The sequence below is a fragment of the Phoenix dactylifera genome, chromosome 8 (genome assembly GCF_051530095.1).
Source record: "Phoenix dactylifera cultivar Ajwa chromosome 8, Ajwa_hap1_PhDact_Kaust_v1.1, whole genome shotgun sequence".
NCBI classification, from domain to species: Eukaryota; Viridiplantae; Streptophyta; class Magnoliopsida; order Arecales; family Arecaceae; genus Phoenix; species Phoenix dactylifera.
The window spans coordinates 3117726-3139666 of NC_143197.1; the positions used below are offsets into that span (position 1 = coordinate 3117726).

General features: G+C 36.5%; 2 protein-coding genes across 5 annotated transcripts in view; one reads left to right on the forward strand and one right to left on the reverse strand.

Annotated features, from left to right (window-relative positions):
* Positions 1 to 9438, forward strand: part of ESP4 (HEAT repeat-containing protein) — a 33352-nt gene extending 23914 nt beyond the window's left edge. For 2 of the 4 annotated variants that reach the window (XM_039124290.3, XM_026805198.4), the window contains exons 15-28: positions 323 to 481; positions 579 to 641; positions 755 to 862; positions 1258 to 1341; positions 1444 to 1491; positions 3111 to 3185; positions 4468 to 4563; positions 4636 to 4716; positions 4803 to 4874; positions 5485 to 5529; positions 5665 to 5748; positions 8647 to 8750; positions 8842 to 8992; positions 9104 to 9438. In XM_039124290.3, the coding sequence (XP_038980218.3) occupies positions 323 to 481; positions 579 to 641; positions 755 to 862; positions 1258 to 1341; positions 1444 to 1491; positions 3111 to 3185; positions 4468 to 4563; positions 4636 to 4716; positions 4803 to 4874; positions 5485 to 5529; positions 5665 to 5748; positions 8647 to 8750; positions 8842 to 8986 (1164 nt within the window). In that variant the 3' untranslated portion in view covers positions 8987 to 8992; positions 9104 to 9438. Of the gene's footprint in view, positions 1 to 322; positions 482 to 578; positions 642 to 754; positions 863 to 1257; positions 1342 to 1443; positions 1492 to 3110; positions 3186 to 4433; positions 4569 to 4635; positions 4717 to 4802; positions 4875 to 5484; positions 5530 to 5664; positions 5749 to 8646; positions 8751 to 8841; positions 8993 to 9103 lie in introns of those variants that run through there. The other 2 variants (XM_017843402.5, XM_088702390.2) reach the window with 2 other exon arrangements.
* A 1715-nt stretch (positions 9439 to 11153) lies between these two features.
* LOC103709587 (uncharacterized) lies at positions 11154 to 17203 on the reverse strand. Its single transcript, XM_008795026.6, has 6 exons — positions 16751 to 17203; positions 13856 to 13984; positions 13647 to 13767; positions 13462 to 13543; positions 11740 to 11893; positions 11154 to 11593 (listed from the first exon to the last, which is right to left on the reverse strand). Exons 1-6 carry the CDS (start codon positions 17039 to 17041, stop codon positions 11459 to 11461), a joined length of 912 nt encoding a protein of 303 aa, XP_008793248.1. The 5' UTR covers positions 17042 to 17203; the 3' UTR covers positions 11154 to 11458.
* Positions 17204 to 21941: the final 4738 nt, after the last annotated feature.

The following is a 21941-nucleotide window of genomic DNA, read 5'->3' on the forward strand; positions in this document are numbered from 1 at the left end:
GAATTGCCCATTCTATTCTGGTCCCATTGGAAGACATTCTGATGCAAAGGTCTCGTGGAACAACCAAGAGTGGTTTTTCAAAAATTGCTAAAGCTGTATCCGCTCAAAATGCTTGTATCACCTTTTTGCATTGCTTTCTGTACTTTGTGTACATAAATTAAACTTATTGAATCATCGGGAGTCTTTTCAATATTGGAAGTTCATTTTGTCTAGCAGAAGGTTTTGGTGTTAATTTCTTCCAGTACTTAGCTGTTGTGATGTTACTTTATTCGAGAAATATAATTATGTTTGTGCTTATTAAATCTGTCTCAAACTTCATCAGAATGGTGATTTGGAAAAGCCACCTGCTGGGCGGCAGCCGCCCCCAAGTCTTGATAAAAATGAGCTCACATCTGATAACCCATTGGACCAAAATACAACTTCCTCTTCAATATCAGAGGCACAACGGTGCATATCACTTTATTTTGCTCTTTGCACCAAGGTATGGATTGGTTCATGCAGCCTTCATCATGCATTTGCACATGCTATGTCTGTGCATCCTTATTCAAGGCTAAGTGAATTCTGTATATGTTGGACAGAAGCATTCCCTTCTTCGGAGAATTTTTGCAATTTACAAATGCATTCCAAAAGCTGCAAAACAGGTTTCTTCCACTGTTATTTCTCTCTAGCATGTTCATGATATTCTACAAAAAATAAGGCCTATTCCATCTTGTACCGTTTATTGCTTGTTTTTCTAATCATTTACATTGTGCAGGCAGTCCATCGCCATATTCCCATCCTGGTTCGTACTATAGGGACTTCACCCGAACTGCTTGGCATTATCTCAGATCCACCAACTGGAAGCGAGAGCCTCCTCATGCTGGTTTGTTAAAAAAAATGCTCTACTCTGTGTAGTCAATACTGATAAATGCAGGACAGAAGAGTCAAAACTTTCATGTTGTTGATGCTGGCATAGACTAAGGAACACTGGAAAATAAATTGTGATTGCAGCTTATTCCAGGTTGAAAGCATAATGGAGGCGAAATCCATTTTGTTCCCTATTTGGATATGTATTGCAATCTTATTTAGGTTTCCCATGAAAACTATGGAAGCAATTTACTATGAGAATTACTATTACTTTCTTATGAAACTTGAGTTCATTTATGCATGTAGACTTAAAGAAACCAGATCATCCTCCGAATAGTTTTACTTCTTAGCTTTTATTAATCCATTTCATTTACTTCACATTTGAATGACATTATCATTACAATTGAGCAGGTTTTGCAAACACTAACAGATGGAGTTGTTCCTTCACAAGATTTGATTTCGTCAGTCAAAAAGTTATATCATTCCAAATTTCAGGTTGATTCAGTTAACTACTCTTTAAAAATCAGAGTTTGCATATTTGTGTTATTCTTCCTTTTCTTTTTATTATTATTTATTTGACGTTTTTCTTGCCTGCAGGATGTAGATATTCTAATTCCAGTATTATCATTTCTATCAAAAGACGAGGTTTTTTTGCCAACATTCCCTCCTCTCTCTCTCTCTCTCTCTCTCTCTCGCGCGCGCACACGCATGCCCAGACACAAAAAACTTTTACCTGTATCATGTGTTAGCAAAATATGCATGCTATTGTCTAATGTGACATGTTTCCGCCTATTATATCACACTTGTTTCCTCCGTAGTTTTTATCCTTGTTAGGAGTGATACAGTTGCTCTCTTTAGCGGCAAAGGTGATTTATGCTATAGTTTGTTCTGTGAATTGATTAGATATACATCAAATTTAGGATCCGCCACAGTCGTTTTTAGTTATTAACAGCGGCAAGCTAGAAGTTACAAAATCAATAACTAGTCAAGTTGGATTTCATTAATGTGCAAAAAGGACAGGAAAAATGTTAGAGCATTATTTTATTTCTTTGACATATGACTGTCTTTATGGATAGGTTGATATTCCTCCTCCACTTTTGCTGCTAATAACATGTATTCTTCTGGGTGTTACAGCCCTCATGGACTAGTTGACTTTATTTTCTTAAATGTCTTACCTTTTTCTTTGGTGACATTCCTCCAACCAATAGTTATGAAGCTAACAAAGCTGGCTTCGTTGTTGCATTAGGAATTAATATGCCAGATATATCACCTGCTATTTTTGTTTTCTGCAAACATACATACTCCATGCGCATACATGTATATGCATGTATGTGTGTATATATGTATATGCATAAAATAGAGCTAATATGTAGTTTCCCAAACAACAATTTGAATAAGATCGGCCCTAACTGGACGACCAAGGCACAGAACCAATGATCAAGGCCGTTGGATGTGATTTACTATCTCTAAATTGCTTACTGTTAAAAAAATCATGTGATTTGGAGATCCTAGCCTATGCTTCCAATGATCAAAAATATGTATTGTTCGTGTTAGTTAAACTGCCCATTTTTAAGCATTGGATGCATAAGGAATGCATAGTCTAGGGTCTCCAAATCACATGATGTTTTTTGACAGCATGTACTTTAGAGATAGCGGATCATATCCAATGCCTTGGAACATTGATGTGTGGTCTCCAGTCATCCAGTCACCCTATTTGGACTGTTGTATGGGCACCCACACATCAGCTCTATTATATATATAGATATATAACATATATACATTTATACACATACATATATACATAGACATATATACATACATAACTTTTATATACATTTATACACATACATATATACATAGACATATATACATAACTTTTTTTTTTTATAATGTCTATCTAATTGCATGATGTCATGTAAACTTCTCTCTCATGCAATGGTATCAATATTTTTCCCCCTTTTAATGTGGATAAGTGGTTGAGATAGCTTTTTGCTTAAAATTGTTAGTTTCTTTGTCACAATGTTTTGTGTTTTGTACATCTGAAAGCTGTTTTAATTTGATCTTGATGCTTTAGTATGTCATTTCGTTAGTCTTCTTTTATTTTTCACATACATTTTTCCTGTTATTTTTTTAGACTTTTAACAGTTTTGGTTGCATAGGATGATGACACATTATGACTATCTAAAAACTTTTTTTATATAGAATTATTCTTCGTAAATCACTCCAGTTAGATTCTCACCTTGGTTTGCTTTTATGCCTGCTAGATCCTTCCTATTTTCCCCCAAATTGTTAATCTTCCCCTGGATAAGTTTCAAGCTGGACTCACCCGGATGCTACAGGTATTCTTGACGAAGTGTCCGTTCCTTTTTTAGATGTAAAATGGTGATTTGATAGGATGGCATCAATAAAATTGTTCTTCATTTGACTATTCTTATGTCTGTTTCTTTCTGTTTGAATGAGTTTTTGCCTTCATTTTTAGTAACTAATTCCAAGTCTGCTATTTGGTGGTTGAGCTGGGGGTAGCTAGGTGGCACAAGTTATAATAGTGAAATCAAATATTTTAGCAAGTCTTTCTGATTTTGGCTGTCTCTAATATATGATATCCATATGCATGTGAACACATTAAATGCAAAAGCAGAAATTGCTGAAGAGACAAAGTTGACCTTCTTTGGAACAATTGTTCTAAAAAGTGCTTGCTCTTATAAGCAGAAATGATAGGATATTTATTAAATTAAGTTGTTTATAATTTTAAAATACTTTGTCCTTCTATAGTAATATAAAGAAGTGATGTTAGAGAACCGTTGCTTCATAATGCTATAAAACATATATTATATTTTTGCTTCCTCATATGAAGGAAAATGCTAAGGATGATGTATTGATCAGAAAAACTAGGTTGAGCATTCACACACAGAGGTCAACTTTCATTGAACTTCATTAGTGATATATATGCAAAAGGGATGAAGGAATGGATTTCTGGTGACTGGTAGGGTGAATGTGATCAACAACTTTGATTATGTTGATGGTCCTTATTTTGTATGAGTGGCTTGGAAAAGCTTGTAAATTTAACAATTTCTTCTGGATGCTTCGTATGGATTTCTTGGTTAAAGATTAACTTAAGCGAGTTTGCATTTGTATGTAAACAGTGTAGGTCTTGAATTTATTGATTTGTATGTGAAGAAAATTGTGGGTCTTGAATTTATTTATCTTTAAGTAATGAGAACCTCCTGAAAAAGTGAATGGAATTGGGTGAGGATAAGGAAATGTCAGTATGCAAAGGAGGTTCGGCGGATAGTTCCTATAGGGAACTGATAGGTGGGGTTGTAAGTGCTTTACTCATTCTCTAAACATCAACAAAATATTTGCAGTATTGTCTAGGAGTCTGGTGCTTTTTCTCCTTTTGGTATATTGCATGAAGTCATCTCATCTGCTTTACTGCAAAGACATTTATTCTCAATTGACATTTGGAAATGCTTAAAGACAATTATGCCTTATATTTCCATGAATTTGCTTGAGGATTGGACATTTATATAGTCTGCTTAGCATCTCATCCTTTTATTTGACCTAGTAAATTTCTCTTATATATTTAGTTTTGTTTTGGTTTCTTTCCTTGTGTTTATTAAGGGGTCACCACATACTGGCCCTTGCCTCAGTCCACCTGAAATTTTGATTGCTATCCATGGAATAGATCCTGAGAAAGATAAGATACCTCTGAAAAAGGTAATCAAGCCATGTTTTAGTTTTGGTGCTGGCTTCAATTGTGCAAATAATTAAGTTTAGATTGCAATGTAGGTCATGGATGCTTGCTCTGCTTGCTTTGAACAGCAGAATGTGTTCACTCAACAAGTTTTGGCAAAGGTTTTGAATCAATTAGTATGTACCTCTGGAACTAGATGACTTCTCACGTCTTGTTATTATTACTGATTATTTGATCATTGAGAATAATCACTTTTTTACAGGTTGAACAGATACCTCTTCCTTTGTTGTTCATGCGAACTGTCATACAGGCAATAGGTGTATTCCCTGCCTTGGTGAGTCAATTTTTTAAAGTTGGAGATGTAAGTTATATAAAAAGCTGTCTTAGAGTCAGGTCATGTGGGACAACTAGTTGTCAAGTAAGACTCCATAGAATTGCTAATAGGTCAATTGAGGTTCAAGTCTAATTTGTCATTATTAATGCCAAACACCAACCCTGCCCAACCATTTGCCACCTTGATAGGTATCCGCTCTATGTTGGTAGATATAACGATGGTCATGTTCTGTATAGAAGTATTATATGGTTTGTGGCTTATATATCTGTTAATATTGGCTTCAGATCTAGTAATTTTTCGGCCATTGAATGCTTGGATATTTGATGGGTATTTCTTGACTCGTACCCTTGGATAGTACTGCAATAGAGTCAGTCCTTTGACCAAATTTGTGTTTTAATCAAATTCATGTTTGGGTTGGTGGAAAACTATGAATTCTTTGTTGTAATCCGACTATGTTTACCCCATTCTTCATGGTTTACAATGATTTATTTATTTATTTATTTGGCTCTTACTTTAAGTGAATTCACTTCGATTATCATACTATTTTTCTCCTTTTCATTGATGGCACCTCTATTATTTATAATAATGGTTTGATTTGATTGTTCTATAGGTGGACTTTGTAATGGAGATTCTATCGCGGCTTATAAACAAGCAGGTAGCTCTTTATGAAATTATTTGAGTAGTTAATTCCCCTAGATACAATTGTTGATAAACAACGATGACCTGTAGTGTACCTTTTTCTAAGAGCAATCATTTAATGTAAATTGTGTGCCTTCATATATTGCTGCAGATATGGAAGTATCCAAAGTTATGGGTGGGTTTCCTGAAGTGTGCTATCCAGACAAAACCTCAGTCATTCAGTGTTCTGCTGCAGGTTGGTTCACTTGCTATTCAAAACTTTTTAGCTATGTGCTTTTGAAGTTACTGTTCTTTTACTACCTTGCTGATAGGTAGGACAGCTCGGAAAATATAGGAGGAAATCTGAAGATTCTTGCATGCTAACATTTTTGCTTGGAAATAGGATGAGAACTTCACTGAAAGGGAGACATTATTTATATTGACTAGAATATTGTGGCTTATGTTAAAGTTTGTGCAGGAAATCGTTTCTAGGGACTAATTAGGATTATACACTAGGGAATTCTTTCATTAATATTAATAGAAGGTTCAGTTTCTGTATCTGGCTTGCTGGTAAAGGTTCTCCTCTAGTGAAAAATAGAAATGGAGAAATTACAGTAAAATGCTCATGCTCCATGTCAATAGAGGTTTAGAACAAGGAATAATTGAGGCCCATAGAAGCTAGGAGTAGGAATGAGATCTGGAGGGACGGAAAAATCATTCTTTATATTTCTGAGTGGTAGTGGGATCAAGAGCAGGAGTGTTTTTTTGACTCAACACCTTAGTTTAACAATCCCCATTTTAAAGGTCAACCCCATTCCTTAAAAAAAATATCCGTGCAAGAAAACCTTGAAAAGCATCTACCATGAGGAGTCAATTGCCAAGCCTTGACCTAGTCTAGCACATGCTCACCACAGCATTGACCTTGCACTTGACATTACTTCTGTACCAATAGTAATGCTACATCATTCAATTTCTGCTGTACTTGTAAAAAAAACTTGTACCCTTTGGATTGTTGCTGCCAAGACATTTACCGACAAGGCTTTAGGTTCTGCTAAAACAGATTGGTTTCAGCCCAGATTGAACCAAAACTAAACCGTTGTTTTGGGTTTCAGCAGATCTCAGCAATTTCAGTTAGTTTTGGCCAAAATTTTGGTTGATCGGCGGTTTTTAGTTAGCTTTGATTGACTGGTTTTGGTCTAATTTCGGTGTGAATTGATTGAAACTAACAATGTAATTTTATTTTGATAGTTACTATCATGTTGAGGCCATTTCTCTACTTATTTAAGTAGATGGCTGTACGGTATCAATTTTAGTTGTTCTTTTTTTTATATCCTGAGTTAAAAGAGAAGATGGACAAAACGTGTCCTTTATGTGTCGAGGACTCTAAAAGGTCTATTATTTTGCAATGAAGACTAAAATGAACAACAATTACAGGACATGTTATAGGAACAACATTTTTACATATAAAATAAATATAACATTATATAATGACATGAATTTGATTAAATGGACACTTAACCTCAAGACTATGGGGAAGAAATAGTCACTTAACATATTTGTGAGTTTTACAAGAAAATGTAGAAAAAGATTTGGACGCACTATGGGCCAAAAGGTTTCATATTGTTAGATATTATGAATTTTCATATAACCAAAGTGAATGGAATGGTGTATATGTTCACATAGTGTTGTCAACGGGTCAGGCCAGCCTGAACCTGGAAAAAACAGGCTTGAGCTTAGGTTTTAGGGCTGCAAGCCAGGCTGAGGCCCTGGAAATTAAGGGCCAGTCAATTTTTAGGCCAGGCCCAAGTTGAGAATAGGGTAAATATCTAAACCCGGATCGACCTGAAAGCATACTCGGAGCTTGGTCAGGCTTGAATATGATGCCCTAGGGCCAGATTCAGGTCGAGCCAGAATGAGTCTTGAGGTTTAAACCTTGGGCTTGCTTCGGGCCAAGGCCCAACCCGGCTTATTGGCACTCCTATGTTCGCAATACAAAATACCAGTGCACATGAACTTAACCTATTTGCAATGTTAATATCAGTCTAAACTTGTCAAAACTATATAAATAAAGAACCCATATAACAAAAAATACTCTTCGAACTAATGTATGTTAACTTTTACATGCTTCTTTTATTTTTCTTCATTTTTCATTTCTTTGATTTTTTTTCCTCAAATTTTTGAATTGCAATTTTGAAATGTGGAGATAAATACATGAAACACTAAAATTTTCCATTTGAGAACTCCATGGAACCAACCAAAACCAATAACAAAACTAAGTTTTAAAACCTTGTTTACATATCATCATTTGTAATTGAGGGGGAGAAGCTTAGTAAGAAGAAACTTGCACCTAGAGTAACATACTCCCCTCAGAAACCTGAACCTGCACATATGTTAAAATGGACTTGAATTCATATGTTAATATCTAAGAATTTCTTGTCATGATCGCATCTGAGTGTCCTTACCAATTTCAATATCCAAGTGTTGGGTGCAGGTACTCTAGGCTAAGTTGATCCACACATGCTTCTATGGTGCTTCCTTTAATTGTCATTCTACTTGCAGGTCCTGATGACTAGCAAGCACCATTTATTTTATGCTGGAAGCTGATTCCAGTATCACCTTAGCAAGTTCGTCTGATCACATGAATGTTCGGATTACCCATCATGACAAAATTGTTCCTTTTGCTAAATGGTTTATTTAATTATTATATATCAGTCTAGTATTGAGAAACATAGTGATCTAAGAATGGTTATGAAAGGAAAAATAAGCTCCCTGCTTTGTTTTTTAGAGTGGTATTTGAATTTACTCTCTGTATGCACCCACCCACCAACACACAGAGACAGACACAGAGATAGAGACAGACACAGAGATAGAGATAGAGATAGAGAGAGAGAGAGAATAAATTTTCAATTACAAAATGTTGTATAATAAATAGCCCATGTTATGTATCTTGAGGTCCCAAATTTCTATCATGTGCGAAGGTTGTTAGACAAATCCTGATAGCAAGTTGATGTTTGATTTTAATGTATAATTTTATTTATTCTTTTTCTCGCTGTAATGCATAATCTTGCACCTAGCATGGATCCATTTATGATAATGTCTTTGTTAAGTAGAGCTGTGTTAGTATTTGACGTTGCACCATTCTTGTGTTTGCCAGTTGCCTGCCCCACAGCTTGAAAATGCATTGACCAGAAATCCCATGCTAAGGGCTCCACTGGCCGAGCATGCTAACCAGCCGAACATACGTTCAACTCTACCGAGGTCCATAGGGCCCTTCATATTTCTTCTGTCATGTTGTGATTTTCAGTTAGCAATTGTCATGTTGAAACTTGATTTTATATGTTGACTCCAGGTCTACACTTGTGGTTTTGGGGCTTGTGCAAGATTCACAAGCTTCAGGCCCAGCACAGACAAGCCAGAGTCAGGCTGCAGAAACAGGCAGTTCTGCTGCAGATGTTGCTACGGAAGTAACTCAAGAATCTACGGCTGTTAGCTGAGGCCAGGTAAGGAGTTTTTGATCCTGCTAGTGTCAGTGGCTATCAATTAACTGCAACATTACAAGCTCCTTTTGATTTTGATTCTCATTGGTGCCTACTTAATTTATATTCCCTTAGGTTTTCAGTATTATTTCCAACAAAATGGCAGACCATGATAAAGGATTTTATTGAGACCGGAAGCAAATATTCTTGAGGTTGGATAATGTCCCAGTAGAAAGTGTGGTGCTATATTTCGCTCTTTGCTGGTCTGATGGTTGTATTGCCGTCTCATTGCTGCAGTTTATTGCAAAATGTTATACAAAGAAATGTTAGAAAACTGGTCCTCTATGTCATATGTAAGAGTTACTCGATGGATTCTTGGCACCAGGAGTAATGTATGATAAGGTTCTTTTTTTTGGAACAATAATGGAAATAAAATGTGCCATAGATGAATTTGCAGTGGTTTTGATGTATCCGTTACTTAATTTTGGTCTTTATTCTTGGTATCTGACTGTCTGTGTTATTTTTTTCCCCCATTCACTTCCCCTTGCTTCGGAGTTTGGTTAATCATTCACATCTAAATGAACAAGATTACATGTTTGATAGGCTCTAAACTGCAAGCTTCATGAGGTAGCCTGGCCTTTGTATGCCTCACGAAAGTAGCCCTTTTTGCCCGGGTACAATGGTTTGCTGAGAACTGTAAAATCGCCTAATTGTTCCCATCGCTCAGAAACTCTAATACACTACGCTTCCCTTCACGGGACTTGATACCCAGGGCGTCTTGCAGCGGAAAAAAACAAAAGGTTTAAAGCAGGGAGGATCATAAACATAAGACCAAATTTACCAGTTTCTTCTAAAAGAGAGAAGGTTATCGGTCGGAAATCAAAGGATTAGAATTTATTCCTGGAGAAGAAAATTGAAGAGAGTCGGCTCCCTATTCTCTCAACACAAACACAAGACCCTGGACCTGGAGAGAAAATTAACATTGTAGCTAATCTAAATACAGGAGCTCAAGTTCGATACATCCCACCACCCCAATCGGCTTCCCTTAATGCTCTTTCCTTCTCCAATCTAAAAGCCAGCATCAGCTCATTCATTTTGTCATAGTCAGGTGGTGCTGGATCGCTTCCATCCCAGCTCGTCCGGTGAACGGCGTGGGACACCGTCTTCGAACCAGACCCGAGCGCATTCCCAGCTTCATCGGCGGCACACTCCGACATCGGCACCGGAGAATCATCGTTGGCTCGGCCGGTGCATCGGAGGAATGCGAGAAAGAGCAGCAAGATGAAAACGAGAGCAAAGGGGAGCGGCATGAGCACAATTCCAATCCGGTTGATGGCCTTGTAGAGGAAGAGAGCCTCTTTGCCACCGACTTGGTGACGAGACAAGGGGATGTAGGTGGTGAGGAAACAAGTGAATCCAATGAGAGAGAGGAGCAATGTGAAGCATACAACGAAAAGGGTCAGGATGCGGCTGACGTTGGTCTGTGGAGGCTGGTGGGGCTCCATGCTACACTGAGAAACCCGCTGGATTTCCCTTGATCAGTTCATTATCTTCTATAAAGCCGGGGTTGGTTATATTCGTTCAAGGGATGGACGTTGAGCTTAGCTAAAAAGTCGTCGGGCCGGTGAACGAATTCAAAGATTCTGGGCACGCGGTACCAACTTTGGCCATTCGCCATCGTTCGGCAGCTTAGCGAGCCCACAAGCTGTCATGGATCCCCCTCGAAGATGACGTTGGACACCAGCACTTAACGAAGTACACGCACAGTCAACATGCTAAAAAGTGAAATTATGGGTCTCTCCACACCATGTAAATAAATAATGCAAGTACAGTATCATACTGAGACAAAGTGATGATTCCCAGAAATAAGGTCAGAGCTTCAACTTGCAGCTTAATTATCATCATATATTCTTATCAAAAACTTATCATCATACCATCCCTATCTGCTAGAAAATGAAAAATAATGTGTCGCAGCTATAAGGATGATGCCAAGGTGGTCATGTAGCTGATGAGGAGGAAAAAAGGAACAGAAAAAGAAAAGAGAACATGAAGAAATGTTGGTTCTAGTACAAAGGTGCAAATCAAAATAAGAATTCTTTGGAGTTCACTAAGTAGCCAATTTGGTTCAAAGTACACACCCACATCTTCATGATACATCCAAAACCTTCAGCAACTTACCAGCCAGTTATTTCTACTATGAAAATTCTCAACAATAAATATAATAAAAATATTATGTATTGACTACATGACAAAATCAGCAGATAATTGCTACTTTATATTCGCTATTTATGTAGCTAATGAAATAATGTATAACAATGGCATATTAAAATGGGAGGGACGAGGGTCTAATTGAACTCCGGAGTTCCCTAAATACAACCGGATAATATGATAACGTACAGCAAGCCTTTGGGGTCAGAAAGATCTGCATGAAAGACAGCACCAGCTCAGAGGCCTCGAGAAGGACAGCTTTGCAATCGTACCCGGTAAATTTCACCAACTACAATCATGGATGGGTATTCCATGCTGTTTAAACCACTCTGGCATGTGAAATTTTTCATATAATATAGGCCTGACGTCCTTCTGGATCGATAGGTGCTTGAGAAGCGGAAGAAGAACCCCCATAAGCTGATAAGCACAACATATGATGAGAAGAGATAAGAACTCAAATACTTTTTTCCAAGAAAAAGATTCCGGTGAAGAAATTGCACCCTAATTGCAGATATACATGTATGTATTGGCTAATCTCATAGGAAATTATAATCTCTCACTACCTGATCATCACAAGGCTGTCCTGCAGAAAATGGGATGCATGGTATTCCATTCAGTGGTTGCAGCAAGAAACTGAAAGGATTGTTGTCAACAATGACAATCCGGCAGAGATCTTTTGACACGCAAGAAAGATCTTTGACGTGCTCCCGATATTCCCTGATCCATAGAATGCTAAAAGTTTGATCACATGATGCAAAACTAGGCTTATTACATCTCCATCCCTCTCTTGCTATTGCAAAATTCATTCCATAATCCAGTCAAGATTGGGTGATGGGAAACAATAACAAATGTTATGAATGGTAAACCAAATTTAGAGGGGAAAAATGTGTACAACAAGCAGCATCGTCATGTGTTTGAAAATGCCAATCAGAGAACGAGCAAGTATTTCAATTTAGGGCTGAAACATCATTGGCAGGAAGGGTTGTTAAATCTACATTCCAAATTTCTTCGTTTTTTGAGCAAAAGGGAGGAAGATCCACCCATTATAATGACCCAGGCCCAAATGCTTGGGGATGCACCACCCAAGACTCAAACCCAGGAACTCTGGTTGCTATGCAGAGTAGCATGACCATTGGGGCAATTCACTTTCAAAATCTAGAACATACTTTAAGTGCCTGAAGTAAGAAAACTTCAATTGGTTGAGACAAAGTAGATGGTGTTTAGATGGGTAATTCGTTGATTACCCCCGGACCTTGACGTTGTAGGTTTGCTAAAACCAAAAAAGAAATGAGGAAATAAAGTCTACCAGTTATGGACTTAAAAATAGCAGAAGAGCTAATATACCCTACCATTGAGCCATTAGATTAGTTAAGAACAATTAGCTCGGCTAAGGAAGAACTAAACTTCTTTTGACATATATTCATCCGATACACATAATTTATCAAATAACTGGCACTAACTTCTATCATCTACCAGCCCAACTTTCAGAAGACTTGAAATAGTACAAATCAGAATGACATGCTTTCAGAATATCAATCAAGCAGCACATCTAAGGAAAAATTGATATCATATCATTACCCAGTAGTTGTTGTGTACACCACTGTTTATGGAAACAAGACCTTCTGATGTCAAATCAACAAGAAAAGGATTTTGTTATGAATCCTCTTTCTTTCCATTGATTACAATACTTGTAATTAGAAGGCATCAAACACTAAGATTTATTTGCTTTAAAATAAATGAAAACGATTACCATGAAGATCATAATATCATATAAGGTCACTATTAAAGAGTATATCTTTAGCATTTAAGGTGGAACCAACTAATGTAACATTATGATAGAGAAGCAGATTATTTTACAGTTATTGTCTAGAAAAGTATTTAGATGATCAGCAAAATATTATTGTTTATTTGAATTTTGTAGCTTTAGTTTTACTGACCGCGAAAAGTTGAAAATTGGGCTGCCTCAAAAAAAGAAGTTGCAGTTGCTAACATGTTGACCATAACTGACAAGTTCTATTCAAACCTTTACTATTGTTAATTGCTTGAAGCCAATGTGAAATTAATGTATTAATCATACAGAAATAAATCAAATTCGACTTTAATAGTATAATAATGATATAACATGAATGAGAGCAGAGGAATGACAATGATAGGGAAAACCGAGAAGCTTATTATAATGAATTTATTACTGACACGGCAGAGTTTTGCTTAACAATTTGTTCAAAAATATGAAAATTCAGTCCAAAAGTAATTCCAGCTACTTATGAAAGATAAGATCAACTTACGTGCTGACAGTTGAAGACCGGTACAGATGAAGAGAAAATTTATTATCAACATCTATTCTATCAACAAGAGGGCTTGCATAACCTGAAACAGCATACAAGGATGATAACCATAATGAGGAATTTTTCTCTTTCTTAGTTAAAAGGATGACCAAGAGGTGGAACAGAAGATAACCAAACAATCAGACCTTCAAGACCAGCAGTAAAGAGAACAAGGTTTGCAAACTCGCTAATTTGCTGCAAGAAATCTCGCAAACCAGGACGTTCAAAAACTGTGACATGATTCACCTTTTGTTTTCCTTCAGCATCCTTCAAGCCAAGAATTTTACTTTTGAAAAAGTTCCTCTTGTAACATGAGACACAGCAAGTAGAAAAATACAGCTCAAAAGGGACAAACCTTCTCCACAGATATGCATTCCAGCTCAAAACACTTCAGACCTGCTTCAATAGCCTGATCACGAACAAGGGAAGGAAGGCAAGATGACTCGTATGCGCATACTAAAGTCTCATCCAAGTCAAGAACAACCTGCACATTATACCAAGTTTCCCCTTAACAGATGGTATTTATACAAAATATAATAACTAATACAAAATCAAGCATCTGACCAACTAAAATACTTGATAAAAGTACCGCATTTTTCTGGTTATTTTCCAATGAATAGGATAAAAATGCCAACCAAAATATTTAATTATGCATCATTTGGGAATAAGGGGTAGGGGAGAAAAGAAGCAAGAGAAATGAAAACAAAAGGCCTTCTAATGTGTAACATAAAGTTCAGGACAGAATATTGAAAACCACATCTGACCACCAAGCTGAATCAGATAAATACAACATGAGGACCTAAGAAACAAACCATACACAAACCAGCTTTTATCAGAATCACCAGGTCATATGCTGGTTTCCTACTACTTTCAAAACTAAAAACCAGGCAAGTGTTTAACAAAACTCCCAATCAAAATTTGAAAAGCCTGTTTCTTTAGAGGGAAGTCTACTTGAATATTGAAACAATGTCACAGATATCAAAATAGCATTAGAAAATAACGAATAGATGGCATCAGCCATCAATTCAAGTTCTGGGTTAATTTTCACAGCATGAATCATGGGTCATTGCCAATATCAACTAACCTGATCATTAATATCTAAATCTGTTAACATGAAATAAGCTACTACCAGGCATCTACGTGGCATTCTCAAAATGGAAGATCCAGTTGAAGTTATAAATCCAAAGTTTAATGGAGATTTCATAACAGCTGAAATAAAAAAGACTTGGAAGTTTGAGAGTCAATGGTAACTTCAGCTACACTTCAAGTTAAAACAGCTTGCGATGTACTAACTTAATGCTCAGATGAGTTTCTACTTGATTTTACAAATGTTCCTTAATATAGTTTGCCACAACACACTCTACAGTTCATACAATGCCTGAGTATGTGTTTTGGGAGGCCAGATAATTATTTGTAGCATGGCATGGTGAAATGTAAAGTGAAAAGAAGTGATGGCAGGCAGTAGCCTTGGTTGTTTGATTATTTCTGTTGTTACTTAACTGTAGACTGTAATCCATTCTTGTAGTAACCACCAAAATCCAACCTTAGGGGTGCTTGGTATTAAGTCATCAGAACATCATACACCAATAACAGACCCATATCTACTGAATTCTGAATTCCACTACCTGAATTCCTACTGTCTTCCCCCTATGTGTTAAATCATCTTAAGCCAACCAAATATTAAGTCATGGTCTCGCTCTTGCTAATGCATCCATATTATCTACAAGCAGAAGCCCAAAATAAGGTCGCCTGAAACTCCACATCAAACAGTATACTTAATCTTACTTCATACTATGTATGGTAGAAAAGCCTTGGAGGCCATTTCTCCCATCCCTGGCCTGGAGTACACAGCTTCAGTATTTCCTCACATATCGCCCACCAGAAGGAGTAAAATAAAGATGTAGGTTCTGCATTTCCCTCTTCGATTCCCACACACCTTTTCCCACAAAAACAACATATTACATTTTTCCCACCATATGTGCTGGTCAAAAAACAAAAGAAACTCTTTCCCGTTCAAACCCTTTTTAAACGAAAAGACAGCCGTCCACAAATTTCGATGCACATGCATCACATATGCTGGCCTCTAGTATTAGCATAAACAGCTTATGTAAGTCTGCCTTCTACGAAACATAGAATAGATTTGGCACCCAAATGTAACAAATGAGGCAAACAATTTATTCATAGATAGATTGGGGGTAAGAAGAAGAAAAGGAACCTGTCTTCCAGTTGAAACAATTGAAATCGAGTAATACAGAACAATGGCATATCTTTTTGAGAAAAAACTAACAATCATATCATAAGCAAAATCATTGATGTGGAGACAGCATAAGTGAGCACTTATGTCATCAATGCTTCTCTCAAAGAGAGGAACTTCCCCAAACAATCAATTATTTCATATCCCCACCAAGAAATCCAATACTACTATGTAAAGCAATCGCATTATAAAATAAACAACTGCATACAAAAAATGAGTGCTGGCACTTAAGCAAATCTTCAAGCCTCTTTTAAACTCCATAAGCAAATCTTCAAGCCTCTTTTAACCTCCATATTTTGTGAAAATTCAATATTTTTGTACACATGTATTTTAAAGTACAAATTGCAGCTGTCAGAAATATATGGTAACCATAGAGACTGCCAAAGAGGCTTTCTAACTGATGAGACTGTAATCTGAACTCAGTAAGTCATGAGATCAACATTTTTAACAATAAAAATGCAAGATTTCTTGCTGAGATTCAGGTTTATCATGCTAAAATATAGAATTGAGATAACTAGTTTCACTTCATCCAGTATATCAAGAACTATAGGTGAAGTGTGATAAAAGAAACTTCATGAATCAAAGAATCAAATGAAATCGCTTATAATCTCAAGCATCACGCTGACACAAACATACCATGATGGCTGGATTATCATGTATGCTCATTTTAATTACTCCAGATCATTTTAAGTTCCTTCAAATTTCCATTACAGCTCTAAATTCCCAATTCAAGCATGTTACTCGCAACATGAATCCAGTACTCAGACCATTTGTTTTCCGCTAGCGATCAAACCTACATTGATTTCACTAGTTCGACCGGTAAAGTCATTGATCTTCACATAATGGATGCAACTGAGACTACTGAACCATAATTCCTATCCACTCTGGGGAGGAAAATAACAATGGTGGGATCTCCACACGAAAATGCGGAGAGAATAACAGAAAAGGAGGGATTTTTACATCAAAGTGAGAGGAGATGCAGGATCGAAGCAATACCGTGAGCTTGTCGGAGGGGATGTCGGAGACGGTGGGAGGCGGCAGCGGAGTGTCGGCGGGGGCCTCGACGGGGAGGGGCCTGAAGGCTGGAGAGGAGGAGGACGAGGAGGAAAGGAAGGGGACGAAGGAGAGAAACTGGGCCCACGAGGGGGTTCCCCTCAGGATCTGGAGCAGGATGTGTAGCAGGAACCCAGCCCAGCTCACCACCGTCCGCCACACGGGGAGGCTGCTGGCGGCGCCGCCTCCGGGGGAGTACATGGCCGCCGGCGCCGAGCGGGCCAGCTCCTCCATCTGAATGGGACTCGCGTGGGCACGAAGTGCGGTCTGGATGGCTGGGGCGGACGCCTCCGCGGCGGAGGGGATCCGGTGGGTGGGCGGCCGCTCGAGTGGCCACGAGGGGAAGAGAAATGAAAGGTTGGTGTGATCCGGATGAACTCCGAGATTCGCTTGTTTCTAAGTAAAGCAATATTATATGCACGGTTGGTAACATGGGGCTGGATAGCATTTCATACCCCACCTCAAAAAGAATGCAAAGGACGCCGTTTATTTTTTTTTTTCTCCATTTTTTTAAAAATATAATATAGCAACATAATAATTATAACAAATTTAAAAAAATATTAAATTTTTATTATACATTAACTAAAAAAATTTAATAATCATCAGTAGAAATTTTTATTACAAGTACCGATATCCATGTGATAAACGAGAACTGTACATAAGTTGAGTTACTAGGTAGAGACTCCTAATATTATTTTCGAAGTTAGGTTGACACGTGATACAATTTTTTTAATTAATTTTTAAAATAATATGATAATATAATAAATTATAATAAATAAAATACTTCAATAGCTAAATAAACTTATGGTCAAACAAAAATGTATGTAATTGATACTGACATCTATACAGTAAACAGAGAACTCTATACATGCTGAGCTTTTTTTAGAAGTTTTTGTTGGCATCATTAATACGGGCTTTCACATGGCAAATAAAGAATTATGTGCAACCTCAGCCCTATTAAGGTAGATATAGATAACATGCTGTCTTCACTTGAATTGGTTGATCTAATGACGAGTAGTTGGTTACTCTGCAATAAATTCAGATGTAAATTCCTATGCAACTACGGAATTTATTATCCTTTTTCTTTAAAGAAAAGTTGTTCATTATTTCGTCATTGATTAGCATCACCTTTTAGCGCGAGTGAGTGAGAGCTATTTGATTATTTATATATTTTTTTTATGTATATTTGATTCTTTATCTTGTCTCAGGGTATCATTGCCCTGAGGAAAGGATTCCTTTCTAAAGATCCCTTTCGTATCCTTTAGTTCTCTCAAAAGTACCGCAATAGTGGAGAATCTAAAGGCAACGGACCTGCATGATAAGTTATGGCTAGAGGTGGCAAAATATGATCCAACCTATCGATTCGACACATGTTTGATCCTTTATAAATAAATTTGAGTTTAACCTAAATAAATTTAAGTCGTAAACATGTTGATCCGTTTAACTTTTTTATTAATTGAGTCAGATATATATTTTAAATGTCTAACCCATTTAATCCGTTTAGGGCTGGCCTAAATCCAAAGAAGCCCCCGCCCAAGCTCCGAGTCTACCACGAATCGCAGTTGCAATCACTCGCAGCGGAGTTGCCGTCCGCGGTCTGGCCATCGTAATCCCATTGCCCATGCCCCATGGAAGCTATACACCTACGGTCCTACACCTCTGGCAATCTGTTTGATTACTAGTTTCGAGACTCTCTCTCTCTCTCGAGAGAGAGAGAGAGTTGTGTCTGCAGCAAAGGAAGCAGGAACACAAGCCTCCTCCCTCCCACCAATGGCGTTTAGCTCCATTTTCGACTACGGAGCTCTCCGAACGGAGTTCAAGAGCACTTCATCCACGTCATATGGAAGTACTCCCCTTTCCCTTCTCTCTCTATGAAATCCTAGCTTCTTTGAGTCCCTAATTTAGGGTTTCTTCTTCTAATGGCGTCCCAAGTACGTTCTCCAGAACCCTAGTTGCGAGCTAGATGAGGTCCTTTCCCTTCCTTCTTCGGCCTACCCTCTACTCCGCTCCAAGTTTTGGGCCATGACGTCGGCCATCTCCTCCACCGTGGACTCCACGGATCGGGTCACCACCAAGCTCCTCATCAACCTCCAGGTGCAACCGATACTTCTCATCCCCCAAAATCTCTCTTTAATCTTTCTTTCTTGCTGTTCTTTCCTATATTTTCCTTTCCCTGATGGTGAATAATGGTGTTTTATCGATGTTTCACTCCTCACCGGATGAATGATTTGAGTTCCCTCTGATATCTCGAAACATGTTAAACAGGTCAGGTCGGGTTGGACAAACAGGTTACCTATTTATTAAACAGGTTAAACGGGTTGGGTCGGATTACCTATTTATTAAACAGGTTAAACAGGTCGGTCTATAATTTTCTGACCTAATCTGCATCTGACCCAACCCGTTTATCTCCAACCCGACCCAATTGCCACCCCTAGCTATGAGGTGAAGCTCTAAAGTGGGGCCGTCAATGACCAACAAGAAACATTATCTTTTTTTATACATAAAACAACAAAACTTATTTTTAAAATTAATGAATAACTTGTTTATCAGGTACGACTAGAAATGGATACTTTTAAAATTTTTTGTGCCTATATACCCTCCAAAATATACAAAATTATATCAATATTATCATAAAATTGCTATTTGCATTATACTCTCATAAAATACTTATTTTGTATGTATACTCTAGATATTCATGCAATTATGCATATTTAGGAGGATATACACTTTAAAAAAATTCAATAAAAAATAATCAAAATTTGGTAAAGATAATTCAGTTATTTTTAATAAAAAATGATAAAAAAATAATTTTACTATGTCATATGTTCTCATGTTAATATCAACTTTTATAGAATAAATCATGCTGTTTTTATGAAATTCTTACCTCGAAAACAAACACCAACTCAACATTTATTAATCACTAAAAAATATTTTACTAATATAAGAATCTATAATTAATTTAAATTTGATATGCTTTAATTTGTTAAAAATAATGAAGAATATATAGATGTCATAGATTCAATGATGATAATTATATCAAAATTAAATAGAGAATAGCATTACCAAAATGATCATCTAATATTACAACTTAACCGAGTCATGATCTTAAAAAAGAAATCGACAATATCGCTTAATCTTTTTTTGACTTATCGATCCAACTAAATCATAAAATACTTAGCAAATTTCAGCTGAGTTTTGATTTTTTTAATAATTTTTAAACATATACCTTTTTAAATATAAGAAATTACATGAATACCCTCGCAAAGTTGCTATTTATATGTATACCTTTATAATTTTTTTTTTACATATCTACCCATAAGGGTATTTTAGTTATTTTAGTTTTAAGCCATTTATTTTCTTAACAATATTAGATGGTATGAATATATATATATATATATAAAGATATATATAAAAAAATAATTTGATGAGGGTATTCATGTAATTTTTTATATTTAGAAGGCTGTATATGTAAAAAAACTCTATTTTTAATTGTGCCTTCTATGACAGATTCTTTTCATTAATGAAGTTCAATTAGAGCAAACTATAATGGTATTTTTGCGTAAGTTATGCTTAATTATGGCGTTCTTATGAATTTTGTCCATTATCTTAGGTTTTAGTTGCCACGAAAAGAAAAATAAAATAGAATCCTCTTTCTTGACAATGAAATGGATATTGTATGATCAAAAGGGCAAAAAGAAGGATAAGCTGTCAAATAATTTATCTTATACATTTAATGTTTTACAGCAACTAGCTTTACTTTAAAAGTAGTGGTTTATGAATGATTTTTCTTTAAAATCTACTTATACGGATTATATAAGATCTTGTAACTGTATGTATGCACGTATATGTATGTATTCTAATTTACTAAATCAACCAACTAGGACAACCAAGAATCAATGCTTTGAGCGGCGCATATAACGTCACAACAACCAGCACGTAGTCATTTGAATTAAACCATTTGCAAATAGCAACAACAATTGCAACAGGGCATCGCACCAAATTGATGTTAGAATGATTTTAGAAATTTATTGAAATGCATCTGTTGCCTGGTTGGCTGTCCCAATTACCATCTGATTGTCCTAGTCCCCCAAAACCTAATTTTTTGAAAAAAAATATAAATAATTTGCTCTTTCAATACTAACTCAAAGTTTATATAAACAACATACTTGGCTGAAATTCAAAAATATGTGTCAACTAGGATATGAACGTCTGCCATAATGAATTATGCTTCACCTTTTGTGAGCAAATATTAATTTTAAGACATATTTCAGTGGATTTATAAATGTTGGGATTTACCAAAGGTGTACATAAATCACATTTATCCTCTTTTTTCTATTTTATTTTATTTTTTGCACGGAGGGGGGGGGGGGGGGGGGGATCTTGGGATGAATGGATCTTGAAGCCTAAGCTTGTTTTTAGCGGAGGTAGATCTAGTTAAGAGGAGATCAAGAGGGTAAATTCTTCGTAAATGGGAGCTCTCCTATCTTCTCTTTTATAACCCTAGATCTATGTTTAAGAGATTTTCAAAATTCTAAGTGCAAGAGTTTTTTCAAAGTTTTCTAAAATACCACTCCATAGCTTTGACCAAGGGAATATCTATAAATGGAAAATTTTTGGATAAAGAATTCGATGTTTTAAAGAGTTCTAAGGACGATATGATCTAGGTTGAAATGTGACACATAGTTGGGCTTTGTGATGGATCATAACTCCTAGCACCTAGAATCAATGAAGAGAAAACATTAATAAGATTCTAATGAATCGTAAAAGTGGGTCACTTTTGTAGGTAAACTTAGCGATTGGTTAAGTTTTAATATTCAATTAGCAAAATGTGGCCGTAAATTTGAATGGGCTAGGAAATTCAAATTTTGCTAAAATTATAGGAGACCATAGAGGGATGTCAACATAGGTGCTGACCAATTCTGAATACAGTTTGACTGCATATCATTAGTAGTTAAAGCTGATCAAAGAAAGTTCAAAACAAGGCTCAAAATGACAAAGATGATAGAAAAACGATGTAGTAAATGGGAAAAATGTTTACTGCACTTGGTTAGACCCCTGAGTAGGTTTTGGTATAGAAGTGAGGAGTAGAAAGTGAAGAATGGGTGAAACTACGATTTTGACCACGGGCTATTTA